The sequence below is a fragment of the Dama dama genome, chromosome 33, assembly GCF_033118175.1.
Source record: "Dama dama isolate Ldn47 chromosome 33, ASM3311817v1, whole genome shotgun sequence".
Lineage (NCBI taxonomy): Eukaryota > Metazoa > Chordata > Mammalia > Artiodactyla > Cervidae > Dama > Dama dama.
Genome location: NC_083713.1, coordinates 18,087,027 through 18,109,443, shown reverse-complemented (window position 1 = coordinate 18,109,443; position 22,417 = coordinate 18,087,027). Strand labels below are relative to the sequence as shown.

The following is a 22,417-nucleotide window of genomic DNA, read 5'->3' as shown; positions in this document are numbered from 1 at the left end:
GATCTAAGGGATTGGTGGGGAACAGGCAAGCCAGGCATCATTGTGGATGTTGAAGAAGAGAGTTACTCAGACCTCGGCATCTTCACTTGCTCGCTCTGGAATTACAGCTATTTATTACAAAGCACTCTGTGTGGCTGGGCGGAGTGCGCCTGAGGAAACACATCCCAGACACCACCTGGGGTTCGTCTTCCTGAGTCCTTCACATCTCTGACTAATTCTCATCATTATCATGGAGCCAAACAGTCCCAAAAAGATACAATTTGCTATGCCTTTATTCCAGAGTCAGATTGCACCCGAAGCAGCTGAGCAGGTAAGTGGAACTGGGTGGGGACCAGTTCCTATACATAAGTAATACAGACATACATTCTTGTTATTAATGAAAAGCTTCTCTACCTCTTGAATTTGCCTAACTTTGTGGCTTCCCAGAATATGTGAATGAGAAATAAGTTTGCTTTCATATGCACTTGTATTTGAGTTTCACTGAAGGAACTATTGGCTAAATGCAGTATTTCATATGATACAAAATTAGCACCCCTTAAGGAAAAATGCTCACATCAGCAATTTAGATTTGGATCCAAAAATCTGTTTGCTTTTGCTTATTAAAATAACAGCTTCAATATTTAGAGAAACTTATATATTTTTTCAGAATTAGCAAGCTTTTATTTTTTTAGTTATACAAATCAAACTATTCACTTAACAATGAAAGCATTAAATCTTGGAATAATTTCAGATCATGGGCTTAATATTTTATGTTTTTATTGTGTATCAAAAGCAGCAACTATAAATATATGTAGTACAGGATCATAGGTATGTGTATAATTTAAAAAACATTCAGATATTAAAAATAGTATTTTAACACAACCTGGATATTTTCCCAAGTTAAATATATCCATATATTTTTATTTCTATCTCTTTCTGTCTTCATGGGAGGCTGGTTTACTGTATCACCTTTCATATTCAGATTTACTTAGATTCTTGATTCAATGGAACTAGTAAAAAGATCATTTGTAATAAAATTTCTGCCTATGTAATTATTAATTTCTTAAAACTTGACTTATTCCTGAATCCTTTTACAAATATTATATACAAAGTCTTGAAAATAATTATTGAATCTGAGACTTTTATCTTCCTAGGATGTTTTGATAATCTGAAGTAGATTCACCCAAACTCAAGTCAGACAGATACAACCTTGAAAATGTATCTATGTTAAATGGAGCATTGGTTCTATCCTGGACAAGATATTGTTAGTAAAATGTATCCACTATTCTACTAATTTGGGAAATTATTTACATATTTAAATAATCAAGGATACATTAGAAATTCTAATAATATGTTCCTGTAACTCTTAAAATAAGGGGGGAAAAACACCACAAACAAAATCTATTAGTTTTAAGTGAATTATATACTTCTGTAAGAGCCATGTTCATTCTTTGTTAATGTGTTCTAAACAGTAATCTAGAAAATAAGAAAAGTTTAAAATATTAATTGAAGCTAAGAATGTATGCTGTTAAATTTAACCTGCTGGAAATTTGAATTTTCTAAGCTGCTCTTACCCTGTTTAGAAATAAGGGTAATGGATCTTGAAAGCATCATCAGTGTATGAGGCTCCAAGAGAGCCACTGAAATTAGCAAGTCATCCCTGTACCTTCACTGCACTTCAGTATTAATATTTGGTGGCATCATTTGATTACATACAACTATTTCTGTTCTGTGGAAATGTAGTTTTTGATTAAAGAAGGTGATACTAGTATCTGCCAGTTCTACTGTCTAACTTTCTTTTATTCAAAATAAAATTAGTGAGTAAACTACTGTGTGCCTCCCAGAAATTTACTCTTTATGTCGGGAAAAGATGAGGATGGGACAGCCTTGCAAGCTGTAGAGCAAGCTGGAGCAGCATCTGACTCTGACCTTAGGTGGTTCTTTATTGTTCACAGATCAGGAAAAGAAGACCTACACCAGCATCACTTGTGATTCTCAATGAACATAACCCTCCAGGTAAAGAAACATGATATCTTATGAACCAAAGCAATGGAATAGAATTGTTTGAAGAACATCAAAGAGCATGCCATTGTCAAAAGATTTCAATTCTGTTTTCCAGTTAGCAATAATCTAACAAGCTAATATAAACAAAGTCAAAAATAGCTACTATGAAAACTGTCTCATCTAACTGCTTTTCCTCGAGAATAACTTGTTGGTGATGATATACAATGAAATGCTTTGTTAGTATTCACAGTCGTGTGTTCAGGTGTTTGTATAGAACCTGGTTCAGTGCTTATTAATGAGCCTGGTGGAAAGTTGCTTAATTAGGTTTCATAGCTCAAATTACAGCCCTGGAGATGCTTATATCTTTATGGAGTAGGGTTTTTAATTTATCAAAGGTTGCCACAGGGTGGGCAATGAGCCACAATTGGCTACAGCTTTGATGCTGATGTCATCTCTGAATAATGCAACTGACAAGTAACCAGATCAATTTTCAGCACTGCCCATTTGAGAGCCATTCTGAAGAGTTGCATCCATTTGTTGAGGTTTTATTCTCCATTTCCCATAAAAAGTAAAGCTGCATTATTATTCCTGATAAAGGACTATGATCTGCAATACACAAACAAGTACTTATTGAACGGGGGGTGATTTTAATCTCACATTTAACTGCTGTTTCTAGAAATAAGACAGCAAAGCTCACAGCATTAATTTGTAACCAAGCAGGACTTGTTGTTGGATATTTTGCAAGTGTAAACAATAAGGGTGGATAAAATGAGTTTGCATAAATTGTAGTGAATTATTTAAATTATTTCACTCAGGTGAAAGTCTTTGATTTTTTTCAGATCCCTTTCTAATTAGAGAAACATATTTAAGATAAGAAAGTAAAATTTTAATAGAATATTAGCCATGGAGCTCAAATATAGAAAGCTGTTCATTTAATAGGAAGTAAATTAGTACATTTATTCCTGCTGAAAACAAAGAATTATAATTTGATCCTGTATCTTTGAAGTGCTAAGCATTTTTAAATCATTTTTAAAATCATTTTAAAATCATTTACATGTTATCTCAGTAAATATTAACTTATATTTGGTTAAATAAGAGGTGCAAATGATATGTACCTATAGTTTACAAATAAATGAATAGGTAACTTTAGAGCAATTTTCTGTCACTGCCTTTGCTCTAGTGGCTGACTTCTCTACAGTGTCCTAGAATATCTCGATGCTAACCTTGAAAAGACGTAACAAGAACAGAATCTTTATAATTTCATCTGTACTAAATGTTTCTTCCCTATCCAACAGTTCTTTGTTTCAAATATTACCTGAACACTCTCTATCAAACAAATAACAGCAAAAGCAAAAAAAAAAAGTTAATTGTTAAATGAGCTTTAAAAGCAGTTGCTGCTTGTTGTCCTCAAAAGCAATGTGTTCTTTGACAAATAAAAATCAGGCGCAGCTTTAAATTCTGGCAAATAAACAAGTCTCTTCAATGTATCGAAATTGCCCAGGGCACATATGAGTATTGTTGGAATCACCTATCATTAATGATGTTTAAAATTCAAATCCCTGAAAATATTTATTGTCAATTAATGAAGCAAAGGAAATTAAATTTTCCATTATAGAGACATGATTAACAGATCTTTCCAATTCCTATGATAAGACTGATATATTGTAATCATGATTGAATGAATTAGATATAGCTTACTTTAAAAAGGAGTTTGCAGAAATAGTCTGTTATAAAAGAATATTTGAAAGAATGATTTAACTTTAGATTAGAAATACATATGCATTCTGTTTACATTTGATAGAAAGATATTTCAACATGTAAATCCAGATTATTTCCAAGCTTGTATACACACATAGATAAGGAGGGCACCTGATTAAGATTGCAGGGGCAACAAAAAGGCACATCAGTCTCTTTCTTACCAACGGCCTAGAATTCTCAGCAGGAGAAGCACCACAGAAACATATAACCTGTTAAGGATGTATCACTAACTAATTAAATTAGTTAATTTAATTCAAAGTAATGGGACACAAGACAAAAAATATTAAGTTGAAGGCATCATACTTCAAAAGTTTAAAAGTGAAGGGTGTGTCTTTATGGTGGAGAAGGTAGAGACTGCATATTTTCTTCTTGGAATGACTCTAAACAGCCAACGGTAACAGAAAGATACTAAACGCCAGAGATGTGGGGGTAGAGGCACACCAAAGACAAATTTCATCTTTTTCAAATGTTTCCCAGGGTTGCCAATTTGAGTAACCTTGTAGTAAACTGCTTATCTTTCAGAATTTTTAGTTCATTTTCTGATTAAGTGCCTATTCATGATAACCACTCTGGGATGATTAAGTCTCATTGTCTCTTCTTGTACTTCTTGCTATTTCTTTTTTACTCTTGTACAATATGTAGTTAACTGGCTTGATTCCTATATTTTTATTTAAAGGGATGATTACATGTTAATCTCTACTTAGAAATAAATGGCAATGTCACTTTTTGCAGTTTATTTCTTCACATTTCTAGATTTACATTACGTGTATTTAGTAGGCTTGTGAGAAAACTGTATATTTATTTGGCTACCAGTATCAGAAACCTGGGCTTCCCTGGGGGCTCAGATGGTAAAGAATCTGCCTGAAATGCAGGAGACTCGGGTTTGATTCTTGGGTTGGAAAGATCCCCTGGAGAAGGGAATGGCAACCCACTCCAGCATTCCTGCCTGGAGAATCCTGTGGACAGAGGACCTCCATGAGGTAGCAAAGACTCTGACAAGACTGCGTGACTAAGCACACACAGTCAGAAAACTAGAAAACTATTAGGAAAGAATTTCAGAAAATACCTAACCTCACCACACATCTTGATGAAAGATACAGAAATCAACCCAAGTCCCTGACACTTGTTCTGTTTTGTATGCATCAAAGAAGAATTCATAGAAGCAACTAGCTTTCAACACCAAATAATTTTAGGAATTAATATAGTTTTTTATAAAAAGTTATTCTAAAATAACTCTTCCTTTGCTCTTATCAATAGAAATTCATTTACTCACCTTTTAAAAATTTATTTATTTATTTGGCTATGCTTCTGTGACTTGTGGGATTCTTAGTTCCCCAGGGATTTGAACTCATAGCAGTGAAGCCCAGAATCCTAACCACTGGGTCACCATGGAACTCCCTCCTCACCTTTTAAAATAAACAATTCTTCATTATTTTCTTTTCTGGATTGAATATTCTCAGTACCCCATATTGATTTCTATTCAAATTCTCCTTGTCTCTAGGCCTTTGGAGCCAGAGCTGGACACAGGCTTCCAGTAAAAAGCCTGATTAGAACAGGGCTTCTGAATATTAAAGTTTGTGGCATCAATTCTTTTCCACTTACTATTAAACAGAGACAGTATGGTTACAATTAAGTTTAATGGTCCTAATGCCTGTTAAACATAAGTAAGCTGTAGGAGGCCAGGAGCTTAGTAAAGATTTGGGTAAGCATCCAGTAGTTTTGGCATCATTTAGATTTAGAAGTTTGTTGTAGATCTAATAAGTGGAACTAGACATGCAATGTAAAAGGGGGGATATTTATTGAACTCCCTCTACCACAGCCAAATTTGGGGGAGACTGATTTTCTCTTCTGCACTTTTTGCTCCAAATATTCTTAGAAATGAGGAATAAATACAAAAGCATTTTCTCATATGCATCATGTTCTTAAAAATTACTTAATATAAGACATATGAATTCAATAGCTTAGTATCTCCTTTCAACCTTGAGAGTAAGTCTATTCGTAAAGACAACTGGGATTTCCAATTGATTGGGCTATTTGTCTCCACACACTGAAAAAAGAAGCCACAGTTCATTGTGGAAGTAGCGTGTGACTTCCTAAATGAAGCTTTCATTTTAGGAATTTGACAGTAAGTTAATTAATAAGATTTTCAAGCCTCTCAATTTAAAATCCTGAGACACAGGATGACAGAGAATATTGCCAGACTTATTAGACTGATTTGTTCAAACAGAAAGGTTCCAGGAATTTTTGATGATGGGAAGTTTTGCAGGTCATCAAGTTAGAGTGAAGGTTTATTTGTAGTGTTAGGGCATTCATATGCTCATAATCGCTCTTCATGGAGACCCTCTGTTTTACAAAATGAATGATTTATAGTCAAAAGGCAATGGGCACTTTGAGTGCAAGTTCCGGAAATCACACTGAGGATTTTCCTGGGAATATTAAGGGTGAGGAAGACATCATCAGCCCCAGACCTGGAGGGTCTTGTCATTCCCAAGGATCTCCAATCAAATGTATTCAAGTAAAAGCTGTGCTGAACCCATAGTCCACACAGTTTTGTTTCATTCTTTTTTCTCATATTCTTTGAGAATAAGGTTATAATACCTTCTGATCCACAATTATTGCTCATTTTCCAGCATTTATTTTGCCTTATGAATATTAATGGCAGTACAGAAAGGTCCAGTGTTTGTAGACTATTCAAGGTTTAACTGGTATTAATTTCTAATAACTGTCAGAAAAGCCTATTTTTTTCTCCTCAGCAGTTATTTTAATGAGTTATTGAATGTCAAAGCATGCTGGATGATTTAAACATAAGTGATGCATGTGGCTTTCAGAGGTTCATATACTGTACAATTGATTGACTTCTTTTCCCATAACTGTTCAGTGTGTGCAGCCAAACAGCCCAATCAATAGGAGGAATTGTGAGCCAAAGATGAGGCTCCAGTCCTTAGTCATGTTAGAGTCTGCTATGCTCTGTATTCAAAGGACTGGTGTAGTCTTCAAATTAAATGAGAGCAAAATGAAAGGGGCAAGTTATAAAACTATGAAACAGTGCTGCTTTCTGTCAGCAAGATTACGACTTCGGCTCACTTTGAATAATAGTGTGGGCTTCCCTGGTAGATCACATGGTAATGAATCCAGCTGCAATGCAAGAGACACAGGTTTGATCCCTGGGTTGGGAAGATCTCCTGGAGAAAGGAATGGCTCCTCACTCCAATATTTTTGCCTAGAGAATTCCATGGACAAAGGAGCCTGGCAGGCTACAATCCATGGAGTCACAAAGAGTTGGAGACACCTGAGCTAGTAACACTTCCACTTTCATATACTGCTTACCTTTTATGTTGATTTTAATTAGAAATACCTTAGTGAAATATGAAAGAATGATGATAAGTTCAATTCACTTCCTTTTTCTTGGCCTCTATTTTCCTACCCATGGGTAATACAGAAAGTAAAATAACCCTAAGGTACTTTTGCACAATGCAGAAAGGCAGTATACGTAGTGGGTAAAGCAATGCCTTTGGAGTAGGACTTGGGTTTGAATTCCACCTTTGCCAGTTCTTGGTGGTGAGACATTAGGTGTGCAGCTGACCTCTGTGCACTCAGTTTCCGCCTTTTAAAAATAGGACATTGAGGTGTAAGAAAATGCATAGCACAGTGATAGATAATGAAGACATGTGATCCCCCTGCATTATCATATCCATGCTGAGAAAAGCTAAGTTCTCCTAAAACCTTCATTTCTTATCAGAACTTGGCCCAGCTCTTTTCCAGTCCTGACTGCATTAGGGAGTATCAGTGTCCCCATGAGGCAGTGATTCTTGATTAGAGAAAAGATGTACCGTAACTCCTAATTCTTCATCAGGATAAGATACACAATTGAGAAATTGTTATGGATCTTATACTGTGGTATTTATTCAACTGACCATGTCTGGTTTACAAATATAATTTACATGAAATAGGAGTCCTTGGGATTTTTAAAAAAATAAGAATGCTACTGATGTCTATAAAGTTATGAAAATATATACTGAAAGCAAAAGATCTTTATGAAAGATTTGTATCCAATCAAAAATGCAATTCATGGCAGTTTCCTGGTGGTCCAGTGGTTAAGATTCCACATTTTTACTATCAAGGGTCTGGGTTTAATCTCTGGCCTGGGAGCTGAGATCCTGGAAAACATTTGGTGCAACCAAAAAAAAGTGCAATTCATATTTCTAATAGTTTGTGGAAAGAATAAACATTAAACTCTCATTTGATTCTACTCCATTGGCTCTCATTTCCTCCCAAACACTATCCTTGTGCTATATTCTGCCCAAGATTTCTTCCTTTGGTTCCTTCTTTTGGTTCCTTTGCCAATTCTTAAGACACAGTCTAGACTGACTCATTTGTGCAAACCAGTCTCCATCTTTTCCAAATAATCTTAATTAAATTGCAGCCCAGACTTATTTAAATCTCAAAACTTTCCCATCTAATCTGATTCACTGCCTGGCTTTGTTATTCTAATACACTCCTCTCACCTGCAACTCTTAAAGCTACTTATTGATTTACACATTCGATCCAATTAAGTATTCACTGAGTCCTTATTCTAAATCCTTAAAGAACATGTGGACTAGGTAACAGAGAATAATACCCCTGAGTGAACCAAGATACAACTGTAGTAACAAATTCCAGCTGCTCAGACCACAGTACAATTAATTCTGACCAAGACACACAGGCATTTATCATGCTTAGTTTTCTATGAAACAATACAGTTGTTGACTTTTTTTCAATCTTTTGGCTTTAAGCTTTTAAGAACTGGCATTAGAGTAAAATTTTACTATTTATTCCAAACTAGTAGGTATAGCTACTAAAACTAGTAGTGTATCCAGTAGACATTAGATGCTCATGGGCTATTAAATTTAAATGGATAAAAAGCAGGTTTTCAAATCCAATGGCAACCCATCAAACTTTTTGGGCACCTGTTCTGGCTAAGGCACAGTGCCAACTGCTTTAGGGGATAAATAGAAAGTCACCATCCCTTACCTCATCAGAAACCTCCCTGAGGCATAATCTGACACATGTATATGGGTGGTAAGGTCAACAGTATGTGGCAAAATATAAGACAGATTTCAATTCAGTACAGAAATGTTTACCATAGGATGTTTTGGGGAACTAGGTTATAGTGTTGTAAAATACAGTACAGATATTAGATGCCTTGATAAATGGCAACTGTTATTTTGGAGAGGCAGGCATGTACTACTTAAAAGTAGAGGTGCTGGGATCACTCAGGCCTGGATCTGGCTCTCAGATGGCTGCTTACTGCCTGTGTTATGCCAAGAAAGTGGCTCACCCTTTTAAAACTTGTTTTTTTCCATCACTACCAAATTTCACTAAATATAAACTATATTCATTAAAAATAAGGCTAATCTGCATCCACTGAATAAACAGATGTGCATTTTTGTTTCTACATAACAGTACACATGAAGGACAGTGTAATCAGCCATTCCAGGAGCTTAAGGGCACATTTGGTGTCAAATTTAAGATAGGAAAACTTTCTAACAGCTTTCTTTTTTTTTTTCCTAACAGCTTTCTAATTGTTCTATTTCATAGTCACATTCAAGGAGAACAGTAAATTATCAAACCTCTAACAACAACAACAACAACAACAAATCTAACCAAGCTATGTAGTTAGTGGAGAAAATTATTTCTGTATTTATTCTAGACTTGCTTAGGAGCAAGCTTCAAGCTTTGAATATTCTATCCTTTCTCTCATCATTTTCTCCTCATGACTTTGACCAAGTAGTGATCATACTGCATTTACAGCAATACAAGACGTAATTTGGTAGCAGAATTTACCTGGGGCTGAAGCTGACATGCCCACATAGGGTCCAGACAGATGCCTGCCTGGGCTCCATGTAGGATACTGTGAAGGGTACTGTGGTCTAATTGGAGGATGCACGCTCCATTCAAGGCTGTCAAACTATACAGATAAAACTACAAAGAAGGAAAAACAGCACTGTAAGGGATGGAAGCACCTATGTGGTTAAGATTTTAGAGATGTTGGAAAATATCTTCCTAAATCAGTTTCCACACTACCTGAAATTTTACCTTTTGAAGTTGTTACTGTATACTGTTACTATATTCTAGCTTCTGAGAAAACATCAGGACTCTGACCAGATGTAACACAATGTCCTGGCACTTGAGAAAAGTAGTCTACCTGGAGATCAAAAAGCCTGAGGTGGAGAGAAAGGAAGGCCCTGGAGCAAACACCCCAGCTGCAAAGATTAGGGACCTCCAGATTCATCTCTTCCCTCCCAGTCTGTTTGTTCATATTGCCTTCTCCAAGCGTGGCCCTTCACATCTTCCTTAGTGTTTCAGAGGCCCTTAGAAAGTGTTGGGAAATGTTAAATCTATGAGTCTTTTCTATATTATGGACAGAAGTTTATGAATTTAATTCAATGACTTTGTATCACTTTTAGTAATTCAATATAGTGATCATTATAGTGCTTATTAAGGCTGTTTGTGAAATAAGTTACTAAAACCTGCATTATCAAAGAGATATATCTTGACAGTCTAATTAGAATATAATGACAGTTTGACCTTGGCAAGAAAGCTGAGGAAAATGTGCTGTGTGAACTAAGAAAAGCTAGGAAATTTGTAACCTTTCTGGGTTTTTGTTCTTTCATTCTCTGGGAGCAATTTTCCATCATTATGGAAAACAATTTCATAATCACACTCTTTACATATAAATAAGTATCTACCTGCTCATAAAAACAACTGAATACACAAAATGGAAGAATGAGAACAATAGTTATTTTGGAATTCAAGTTTTAGAATAATTTGCCTCAATGATATAACATCATGTTATGCTATTTTCCCCTGTTGAAGAATAAACTATTAGGACACATACACACACACACATGGGTATTCCCATGCACAAACACATGTATATATACACATATAAGCCAAATACCTAACTGTGTGTAAAAACATCATAGGCTATTTACTCATATAATAAAATCCACCTCCACTATAATTGATCTGACTTAAAAAAGGCTAGGAACCAAAGTATCTAGAAAAGCTTTGTGAATTTTGGTTACAAGTGGAATAAAGCTAATAGTTATTAAATTTCTAACCCTTTGAAATAAATCAAAAACTAACCACATTATTTGAAAACTCATGAATAAAAAACATTGAAATTACTAGATTACTAGATTCAAATAGTGAGATTTGTTAAATTTTTTTTTAAAGCAGAAGAGTATTTTAAAAAATAAGTTACATTTATGAATATTAGTTACTCTGACTATTTTCTCATTTTGGAGGTTTCTTGTGTCCATTTTCATAATTCATAAATACAGGGAGAATTATTATAATTAGATACAGAAGTATTATAATTAGATACAGAAAGTGAGCTCCTCCTATACATCTGAAAGTCAATGTCTAGCTGAAATGTGTCCCCCAACATTAACATCAACATTTAAACTGTTGAACTCAACATATCTGTTAGTGGTATCTTCATTCCTCCAATTGCTGAACCATACAAACTTGGAATCATCTCCAACTCCTCTCTTTCTCCCTTGCCTCTCGAACCTATCAGTGGCTCTACTGCTGATTCTTCTGTACAGGCTGAATCTAACTCACTTCCAAAATAATATGGTAACTTCCAAACTGCTTTTCCGTGACTTTAACACTGGGAGGTGGTTTTGTGTAGAGTCAAGAGCCCTAATTTCAGAATCAATGAACATATTATGCTGCTGCTGCTGCTGCTAAGTCACTTCAGTCGTGTCCGACTCTGTGCGACCCCATAGACGGCAGCCCACCAGGCTCCCCGTCCCTGGGATTCTCCAGGCAAGGACACTGGAGCGGGTTGCCATTTCCTCCTCCAGTGCATGCATAAATGCTAAGTCGCTTCAGTCGTGTCCGACTCTGTGCGACCCCATGGACAACAGCCCACCAGGCTCCTCTGTCCACAGGATTGTCTAGGCAAGAATACTGGAGTGGGTTGCCATTGCCTTCTCCAGAACATATCATGACTTAGAATCAAATCATGGAATGACTGAATATCTGTGTCTTAGCTTCCACTTCTGTGAAGCACATCATGGCAATTCCAACACTGGTTGCATTGCTGGAATTAAGCAAGATGATGCATGATAGCACAATTGATGGGAGATTTATTCTTTCCCCATTCTGGTTTGTGTGAAAGGGTTTTGGCAGACTTAAACACATAATGGGTGACTGATGAGGGCAGCTTTACTTTTCAAAAGGAACTCATTATGAGCTCTAATTTGTATACTATAATTTACCTGTCCTAGCTTTTAATTAGCCATGGCTAACAATAATAATAATAATAATAAGGCATGTGAAGTTGTCTTATGATTAGCTCATTATGTTTCATCATAATCTGCACATTATTACTATTTCTTGCTTTAAATAAGTCAATCATTTCCACTGTAGTCTATGGAGTCTTTATTACACAAATTGCTGATAATTGTACTAAAGTTGAGATTTAAAGAAATGAACAGAAGAAAGGGAAATAATCATGTTCGATTATGGCTAGTACTACTGCTTTATAATTTCTATTTCTTTCTTTACTTCTGGTGGAGGGCTTCAAGGCTGAACAGGAGCTTTGTTCATTTGCCATAGGTACCTTCCTGTTGAAAATAAACTCTCCATATGGGCAGGATTTCAGATCAAGCAGGACAGACTCAGACTAAATTTGCTTTTCAAAAAGCACTCTAAGGACTATCTACTCTTCCTTCATGGATCCTAAACACAGCCCACCTGCCTCCAAGGATTAAAATGTTTTCAAGAAATAATGCCAGAGACCCACTTTCCATCACATTTCAGTGAAGTAAAATGTCATGAATGATTGAGCTAAAATGTCTCATCTCAAATTCTACCACAGGTCACTTTACTTCGTGAACAGCCCAGAATTCCTGGTTTACTTAGTCAATGATGGGTATCTTTTTGCTAAAGGTCTTGGAGACAGCACAAGATAGTTTCATACAATTCTATGGTCCACTGATGGAGAAGGTAATGGCAACCCACTCCAGTACTCTTGCCTGGAAAATCCCATGGACGGAGGAGCCTGGTAGGCTGCAGCCCATGGGGTTGCTAAGAGTTGGACACGACTGGGTGACTTCACTTTCACTTTTCACTTTCATGCATTGGAGAAGGAAATGGCAACCCACTCCAGTGTTCTTGCCTGGAGAATCCCAGGGACGGGGGAGCCTAGTGGGCTGCCGTCTATGGGGTTGCACAGAGTCAGACACGACTGGAGTGACTTAGCAGCAGCAGCAGCATGGTCCACTGACATCATTGGAATCAAAGCGAACACCAGCTGTTCTATTTATATGGACAGTTACAGTGTAAGGGGCATACATAAAATACATTTTGAAGTAATTTAGGACCTAAAAGACAAAATTACCTCTAAGCTACAAGTAAAACATTTTAAAAAACCATATAGGCTCAGAGGCAAATTTAAAGAAGTTGATAGTAACATATCTTACTTTTGGTTGTTTTATGATTTGCAAACTTATTTCATCTATAGTATATATATCCTTAACAACTTGTGAGATGAGTATTATCACCCCCATTTTAGAAAGAGGGTGACAGGGGAGCTGCTCAGGGTCAAAGGAGCTAGTACATTACTGGGTCTGCAATTTAAACACAGGTTGTCTATCCAAGGTCAGGATGCTTTCCACTACATTAATAACATTTTTGTACTAATAAGCAACATCATACCCTTACTATTTTATTTCTGTCTTCCTCAAGGAAGTAATGATAAGCAAGTTCTTCACTGTAGCTTGGCCAAGTGAGATTCTGTTTGATATGACACCAGAATGTACTTCTTTCCATTTCAATGCATGTGAGTTTGTTTTGGAGTGATAATTCTATACCTTTTTGCTCTTTTCTTGGATAATTTACTAGATAAGAGGAATCTAGAGTTTTTAACACTAGATCTTCTATTATATTAACAAAAAATCAGATAACCAAACAGAAATATAAATCTTCCCCATTATTCCATTCTTAGAGTTAGACCTTGTCATTTATGCATGTTTGTTTGCATACCTATTTATCTGCACTTAGCAGGCTATGCATACATTAAAAAACATAACTGTTTTAAAACATTAGTTGGAGGGCCGACAGTTTACATTTGGATCCTAGCTGACCAAGAACACTTCCCTGGTGGCTCAGACGGTAAAGAATCTGCCTGCAATGTGGGAGACCTGGGTTCAGTCACTGGGTCGGGTTCCTGGAGAAGAGAATCGCTACCCACTCCAGTAGTCTTGCCTGGAGAATTCTATGGACAGAGGAACCTAGCACGCTATATAGTCCACGGGGTCGCAAAGTGTCAGACGCAACTTAGCCACGAAACAACAAATTATTATGTAATAGGATTCCTTGTTCTTAAAAAGCAGAGGCATCACTTTGCCAACAAAGGTCTGTATAGTCAAAGCTATTATTTTTCCAGTAGTCATGTACTGATGTGAGAGTTGGACCATAAAGAAGGCTGAGTGCTGAAGAAGAATGCTTTTGAACTGTAGTGCTGGAGAAGATTCTTGAGAGTCCCTAGGACAGCAAGGAGATCAAATCAGTCAATCCTAAAGGAAATCAACCCTGAATATTCATTGGAAGGACTGATGCTAAAGCTGAAGCTCCAATACTTTGGCCATCTGATGAGAAGAGCCGACTCATTAGAGAAGATCCTGATGCTGGGAAAGACTGAGGGCAAGAGGAGAAGGGGCGACAGAGGATGAGATGGTTGGATGGTATCACTGACAGCGGACATGAGTTTGAGCGAACTCCAGGAGACAGTGAAGGACAAGAAGCCTGGCGTGCTGCAGTCTACGGGGCTGCAAAGAGTCAGACACAACTGAGTGACTGAACAGCAGCAACAAGATTCTTGTTCATAAAGTAGAATGCTTAGACTGTGCTTTTTCTTCATAGTTTTGGTTCACTGTTTTGATGAAGGAAAAAGGTTACTAAGACAAAAGAAACACCAAAATGATCTTTCAGAGAACTAAAATATATTAGTTTTTTAAATAGTTTATTAGTGTGCCTCATGATCTAGACTGATTTAATGCTTTAAACACGCCTATCCAAATTACAAATACAGACAAATTCATACTAATTGCCACCAAACATTTGGTAGTCAGGAGCATATATGAAAATAATCTGTTATAAGCTCACTCCAAATATCTGTACATTGTAATGCTCACCTTCTTTTTCTATAACTTGTAGAAGTATTCTTTGCAGAGCCATGGTATATTAAAAAAAAAAAATCCTCTATCAATCATCGTATCAAACAGGATTGACCTGTTTTTTTTTTCCCATAGCCAAGCAAAGAGTAAGGAGCCACCTTTGGAGAGGAGGGTGGTGGTTAATAACATTGTGACAACTATCAACACATCAGGATTATAAGGAAGTATATAAATTGTCAATATTTAAACTGCTGTGATAAAGACCTCTGTAATTTGTGCTTATATTTTAGATCTACACCCATATTCTTGCCTCATCTTTTCCAAACATCACTTTTGTATTTTACTTCATTTGCTCCTCTCTGCTTGTTATAGAATAACACTTAGATCTCTTAACCTGACATCTAAGATTCTTGACAATCTGTGTTGAACTAAATACTCCAACTCTACTTTATTCCCAGGCCTGAAACTTTGTCTCTGACAAGACTGGCTACTTGTCCTCTAACAATTTCCACATTAAATCTTTAAACAGAAATTTTTTCTGACTAGAATGCCCTCACCAGTACTTTATTTTACTAAACACTTATATTTTTAAAGATGCTCAGATTTTCTCATTTTATTCATTTCTGAACATTTACCAGAAATATATCTTCTTGTAGCTTAAAGCATAGACATGTTATTAATACTAAGTTGGGCTCAGATGGTAAAGATTCTGCCCACAATGCAGGAGATCCGGGTTCAATCCCTGGTTTGGGAAGATCCCCTGGAGAAGGGAAAGGCTACCCACTATAGTATTCTTGTCTGGAGAATTCCATGGACAGGGGGCCCTGGTGAGCTACAGTCCATAGAGTCGCAAAGAGTCAGATATGATTGAATGGCTAACACTCACTCACTCATGCTCCATATTCAAGTACAGTTAGGTAGTGGTTTAAATTCACAAGTTTCCTATATCCTACTATGACTGAACATTGATTTGGTCTGTGACATCTCCAACTTAATAAAATCAAGAGTCATTCTCTATGGTTTTTGTTGAATTGCCACTTTTTTTTTCCCCCTGAAACTAAACCTTACCATTTGGACTTGATAAAAGAGTAATTAATCATTGAAAAAAGGAATACTCAATACCCACCTTAACTTCCACTAAAACTATCCTCATCCTTTAATTTTGTTTGAAAGGATTATTTTTGATAAGCAAAGGAAACATGCAGTAGCACTGGTAAAAGCCATGACATTGGTTCTATATTGGTCTCAAATCTATGCAGGATTACTTTCTCTAAGAATCCCAAACTGACGATTAGTCAGATTCCACCTGACAATTTCCAGTGATAAGTTTAGCTCTTTTTGAAGCATCATGGTTATGACTAGATAGCTCTGTTAGAAAGTTATGCCTTACATCTAGTTGGAGTATCCTTGAACCTTTTAACTACTGATCTTGCTATGTTATTCTAAAGGATTTCAGAAAAAGTATAGTACTTCTTGCAACTGAGAACCCTTCATATTTTGGGGGAGACACTTCTTGTTTACATTCAGTTCTCTCTTGAATAAAATTTTCAGTTACATTATATTTCTTCAAATTGAAATATAGTTGAGTTACAGTATTATGTTAGTTTCAGGTGTATATCAAAGTGATTCAGTTATATATATAGATATTTTCACATTCTTTTCTATTATAGGTTATTATAAGATATTGAATTTTTTTGTGCTATACAGTAAATCCTGTTGCTTATCTATTTCATGTACAGTAGCTTGGATCTGTTGATCTTATACTCTTGTCTTTATTATTATGATATGGTTTTCAGAAATCTCACCATTCTGCTCCCTAGTAATATTCATACTGTATTTTTCAGCATGGTACCCAAATTTCACTCTTAATTTAGCAGTTAATTATTGAACATATATTACAGGCCAGCACCATATATATATATATACATATATATATAGTAAATGAGAATTCACAAATGACAAGTGATGGGGTTTGTGGTAGCAGAAACATAGGATACTTTAGAAGCACACAGAACACATAAACCAGTCAGTAATGGCTTAAGGGAGGAAGGAGATTTGTGCTGAACCTGTTGGAAAAAGCAGGGGAAATATTTAAGACAGAGAAGAAAACAGAGACAAATTTCAGAAGTAGAGCAAGGCAATGCAGATTCAAGGAAGTGAGAGGAGTCCAGAGTGACACAGCTTGGAGTGGCATCAGGTGGGGTGGAAGTTAGGCAGGAACCATGTGGTGGGGCATTATAAACGTTTTAAAAGGAGTTATGATTCAGTTCAGTTCAGTCGCTCAGTCATGTCCGACGCTTTGCGACCCCATGAATCGCAGCATGCCAGGCCTCCCTGTCCATCACAAACTCCCGGAGTTTACTCAAACTCATGTCCATCGAGTCGATGATGCCATCCAGCCATCTCATCCTCTGTCGTCCCCTTCTCCTCCTGCTCCCAATCCCTCCCAGCATCAGGGTCTTTTCCAATGAGTAAACTCTTTGCATCAAGTGGCCAAAGTATTGGAGTTTCAGCTTCAGCATCAGTCCTTCCAATGAACACCCTGGACTGATCTCCTTCAGGATGCACTGGTTGGATCTCCTTGCAGTCCAAGGGACTCTCAGGAGTCTTCTCCAACACCACAGTTCAAAGCATCAATTTTTTGGCGCTCAGCTTTCTTCACAGTCCAACTCTCACATCCATACATGACCACTGGAAAAACCATGGCCTTGACTAGACGGACCTTTGTTGGCAAAGTAATGTCTCTGCTTTTTAATATGCTATCCAGGTTGGTCATAACCTTCCTTCCAAGGAGTAAGCATCGTTTAATTTCATGGCTGCAGTCACCATCTGCAGCGATTTTGGAGCCCAAAAAAATAAAGTCTGACACTGTTTCCACTGTCTCCCTATCTATTTCCCATGAGGTGATGGGACCAGATGCCATGATCTTAGTTTTCTGAATGTTGAGCTTTAAGCCAACTTTTTCACTCTCCTCTTTCACTTTCATCAAGAGGCTCTTCAGTTCTTCTTCACTCTCTGCCATAAGGTGGTGACATCTGCATATCTGAGGTTATTGATATTTCTCCCAGCAATCTTGATTCCAGCTTGTGCTTCTTCCAGCCCAGCGTTTCTCATGATGTATTCTGCATATAAATTAAATAAGCAGGGTGACGATATACAGCCTTGAAGTACTCCTTTTCCTATTTGGAACCAGTCTGTTGTTCCATGTCCAGTTCTAACTGTTGCTTCCTGACCTGCATACAGATTTCTCAAGAGGCACATCAGGTGGTCTGGTATTCCCATCTCTTTCAAAATTTTCCACAGTTTATTGTGATCCACACAGTTGAAGGCTTTGGCGTAGTCAATAAAGCAGAACTAGATGTTTTTATGGAATTCTCTTGCTTTTTCAATGATCCAGCAGATATTGACAATTTGATCTGTGGTTCCTCTGCCTTTTCTAAAACCAGCTTGAACATCTGGAAGTTCACAGTTCACATATTGCTGAAGCCTGGCTTGGAGAATTTTGAGCATTACTTTACTAGCGTGTGAGATGAGTGAAATTGTGTGGTAGTTTGAGCATTCTTTGGGATTGCCTTTCTTAGGGATTGGAATGAAAACGGACCTTTTCCAGTCCTGTGGCCACTGCTGAGTTTTCCAAATTTGCTGGCATATTGAGTGCAGCACTTTCACAGCATCATCTTTCAGGATTTGAAATAGCTCAACTGGAATTCCATCACCTCCACTAGCTTTGTTCGTGATGCTTTATAAGGCCCACTTGACTTCACATTCCAGGATGTCTGGCTCTAGGTGAGTGATCACACCATTGCGGTTATCTGGGTCGTGAAGATCTTTTTTGTACAGTTCTTCTGTGTATTCTTGCCACCTCTTCTTAGTATCTTCTGCTTGTTTTAGGTGCATACCATTTCTGTCCTTTATTGAGCCCATTTTTGCATGAAATGTTCCCTTGGTATCTCTAATTTTCTTGAAGAGATCTCTAATCTTTCCCATTCTGTTGTTTTCCTCTATTTCTTTGCATTGTTTGCTGAGGAAGGCTTTCTCATCTCTCCTTGCTATTCTTTGGAACTCTGCATTCAAATGGGAATATCTTTCCTTTTCTCCTTTGCTTTTTGCTTCACTAAGTGGCTTTAAGCAGGAGAGCTCACATGCTCAAATTTTATTCTATAATGATCCCTGTGGCTGCAGATAAAGAATGGATAGGAGGGAGAAGGTCTCCAGTGAAGTCAGTGGACTTGATTAATTGGATGGCCCGGGGGTGGGGAGGTTAATAGTAATAAAAAAGAAGTCTGAGTTAAGGCTATCAATATGGGAGCCTTTCCTAAAATGGCAGTGCACATTTGGAGAGGAGTGGGGAAATGTGATGAATTCAGAATGGAATGCATTACTTTGGATACCTTAGATAAAAAAAACAGCTCTCATTCAAATTCCAAATGAAATATTCATAACATTCCTGGAAGTAATGCCTCAATAATGTAACCACTGGTATTAAAAACCAATTTTCTAGAGCCTTTTAAGAGTAAGCACAATGTGCTTATAAAAATGAAATGTTTACCGAGCAATTATTACCTTAATAATGTTTGCAATATATCTGCTCTAGATTCAATATAATACTTGAAAAACAGTAATTGCTCTTAATCATTACAGATATCCAATTAAACACATACATCATTAGCCAAGCAATTATGATTAGGCACTCAAGTCTACTTATCTGCTGAGTCAAAACTGCTGCCAGACAATCTGGGGCATGAGTGTAATCCTAAGTCTGACCACTCTTCCATACACATGCGCTCCAAGGAATAGCGAATCCTAAACTGTATGCCCTCAGTTCAACACATTTATTTAAATTCAAAGTCCAGTTGAAGCAAAATTTAAATTCTTCTTTGATGAATTGTACGTACTTCTCATTTTCGATGTTTAGCAGAGTGAGCATGTGTGGCAGAATGAGTTATCTAAGTATAAATCTTGGAAGTTTTTAAGATTTATAAAGTTAAAAGCAGGAAATTGTTTCAATCTGTAACCAAGTGTATTTGTTGCTCACCATATAACTACATGTATTTTCTGTCATTTCTGTTATTCATGTCAAGTTTTTCAAGTCTCGAATAAATGCTTGACTATGCTATCTACTTTGTCATTCTCTTATCCTCAGTCTTTTCCACCTCAATCTTAGAAAAACTGTATTCTAGAAGTATGGTGTAATCAAAAGATGTAATCTTTAGAACTAGAAAGGCCTAGGCCTGAATCCCAATTCTGCCACTTAATAGTTATGTGACTTTAAGCAAGTCACCCATCATCTATGAGCTTCAGTTTGCTCACACAAAATGTAATAGTATCAACCTCAGTAGTATCAACCTCATGGAGTTGTTTTAAGGATAAAAATAATGAATGAAAATGCTTGATATTATAGCATCTCAGTATTACAGCCAATAGCAGTAATAGTAAAATAATAATATTTTGGAAATTACTGAAGCAGAGTATGTGCTCTTTTCCTTACTCAACTGGAAATTTTGCCAATCTAGTCTTTGCTGTTATTGGTTATGACTGATGGTCATTTTATTGATTTGGGGAATGAAGTGTCACACTCTCTACTGGCTGAAATTAAGGAACTGGCAATTTAAAAATCACTGAAAGGAAATTTGACCTAATATCTGCTTTACTGCCTAGGATATTACTAAGCAAAATAAAAACAATATTTGGAAGTAAGACTTTCATTATAAAAGATTAAAAACATCTACTTTGATCTTCACTGGAGCATTCTGAAGACTTAAAAAAACACTGTCTTTTAATTTGTTAGCCAGAAAAAAAGGACTAGATGAGAGAGACAAAAAGTGTATTTCAAGCTAATCAGACCATACAGATGGTTCAGAGCATTGATGGAAAAGAAAACCAAAAAAAAAAGTGGTACTTCAGCTAGTCTGTTTACATCCGCTGGTGACACCCATTGTTGCCTTTCAAGACTGAAGGATAAATGTTATTGTTGAATGTGGTTACAGTTTTGAACAAAATGGCATGGACAAATTTAAAAATCATCTTTAAAATTTCCTGGCATCCTTTCTGTCTAATCTTTTCTTTTATTACTAACAGTGGCCCTAAGTTTTAAGTAGTTTTCTCTTTTAAGTTAGATGTGTGGAAACATGCACATAGGGTCATGTGCCATTATGAGTAAAACACAAAGAAGCTGAAACCCAACCCTACATTTGAACTGTTACTGAAATATTTGAGGTGTTACAATAAAGCAATAAACTTAAAGTTTTGAGCAATGAGCAAGATGGAAACCATGGGCTGAAGAAACATTGCAATATCAGGATGTAAATTGGTTTACCTGGCTTTGCACTGCTGGTTAATGGTTTTTAGAGTGCTTATCATGTAGGTCTTCAAAATAAGGATGTAGGATAGGAATTTTCTTGTTAAAAAGAAATATTTGTCAGGTTATTGCCTATATTACTGTGTTATACCTACAGAAATTATTTGTTTTTTGTGACCTCATTTATGCAGCAGCAACATGGGAAAAATTAAAACAAACAATAAACAAAAAAGCCCCATAATAACTGTGTACTGTAAGTCAGGAAATCTGGATTTTAATTCCCAGCTTGCCATGACTTGGCTATATGGAAGGGTTAATCACCTCATGCCTTTGAGTGTCATTTTCTGTTTCTATGAAATAAAGAGATGTAATGACATGACACCTTTAATCCTTTCCATGTATTGAAATTTAACAATTTTAATAATTATTGTTGGATTTATACACACACACATACAATCTATGTACATATATATTCTAACAAAAAGCAAGCAATAACTGAATGTTCATGGTATTTAATTTTCCTATGACTGCATGTTATGGCTTCTCTATTTTAGAAAATACCAATGCCAGTACTAATACTACTAACACTTTAATTACATTTCATTTAAAATCCAAATGTCATTTAATATCCAATTAAAATTCCACTCAAAGCCTGAATTTCACAGGAGACCACTTGAACACAAACCCTAAATCTGCCATATATATAATGCTTTCTATAGAATTCTATGCTTTTGAAAATAATGCCACATTGAGGAATATGGTGATGGTGAAATAAAAGAAACCTAAATTATAGAGGTTCTTGTCCTGACTTACACTAACCAAGGAACCTTGCTAAGGTACATTCCCTTTCTTCCCTCAGTACCATTTTTTTCCCCATATAAACAGGTAAACATATATTGCCTGAGGACTATGAATTTTTTCTGAACCTACTGAAAAACATAGAGCCTGATAATTTTAAGTGGATTTAGTCTTTACAAAATATTTTAAAATATAAATCAACATATTTGCACAAATATCTGTAAATACATAATCAGTTAGTTAAATGCAACTCAAAAAAAAGTATTTATAAACAAATCATATTTAATGTGAGCTAAAGTGAAAGAGGAGAGTGAAAAAGTTGGCTTAAAGCTCAACATTCAGAAAACTAAGATCATGGCATCTGGTCCCATCACTTCATGGGAAATAGATGGGGAGACAGTGGAAACAG

At 36.4% G+C, this 22,417-nt stretch overlaps 1 protein-coding gene across 2 annotated transcripts in view; it reads left to right on the top strand.

Annotated features, from left to right (window-relative positions):
- The first annotated feature begins 229 nt into the window (after positions 1-229).
- PPP1R1C (protein phosphatase 1 regulatory inhibitor subunit 1C) overlaps positions 230-22,417 on the top strand; it is a 123,337-nt gene continuing 101,149 nt past the window's right edge. Inside the window, exons 1-2 of one of the 2 annotated variants that reach the window (XM_061135820.1) lie at positions 230-310; positions 1,935-1,995. In XM_061135820.1, coding sequence (XP_060991803.1) covers positions 230-310; positions 1,935-1,995 — 142 coding nt within the window. Of the gene's footprint in view, positions 311-1,913; positions 1,996-22,417 lie in introns of both variants that reach the window. The other variant, XM_061135819.1, reaches the window with a different exon arrangement.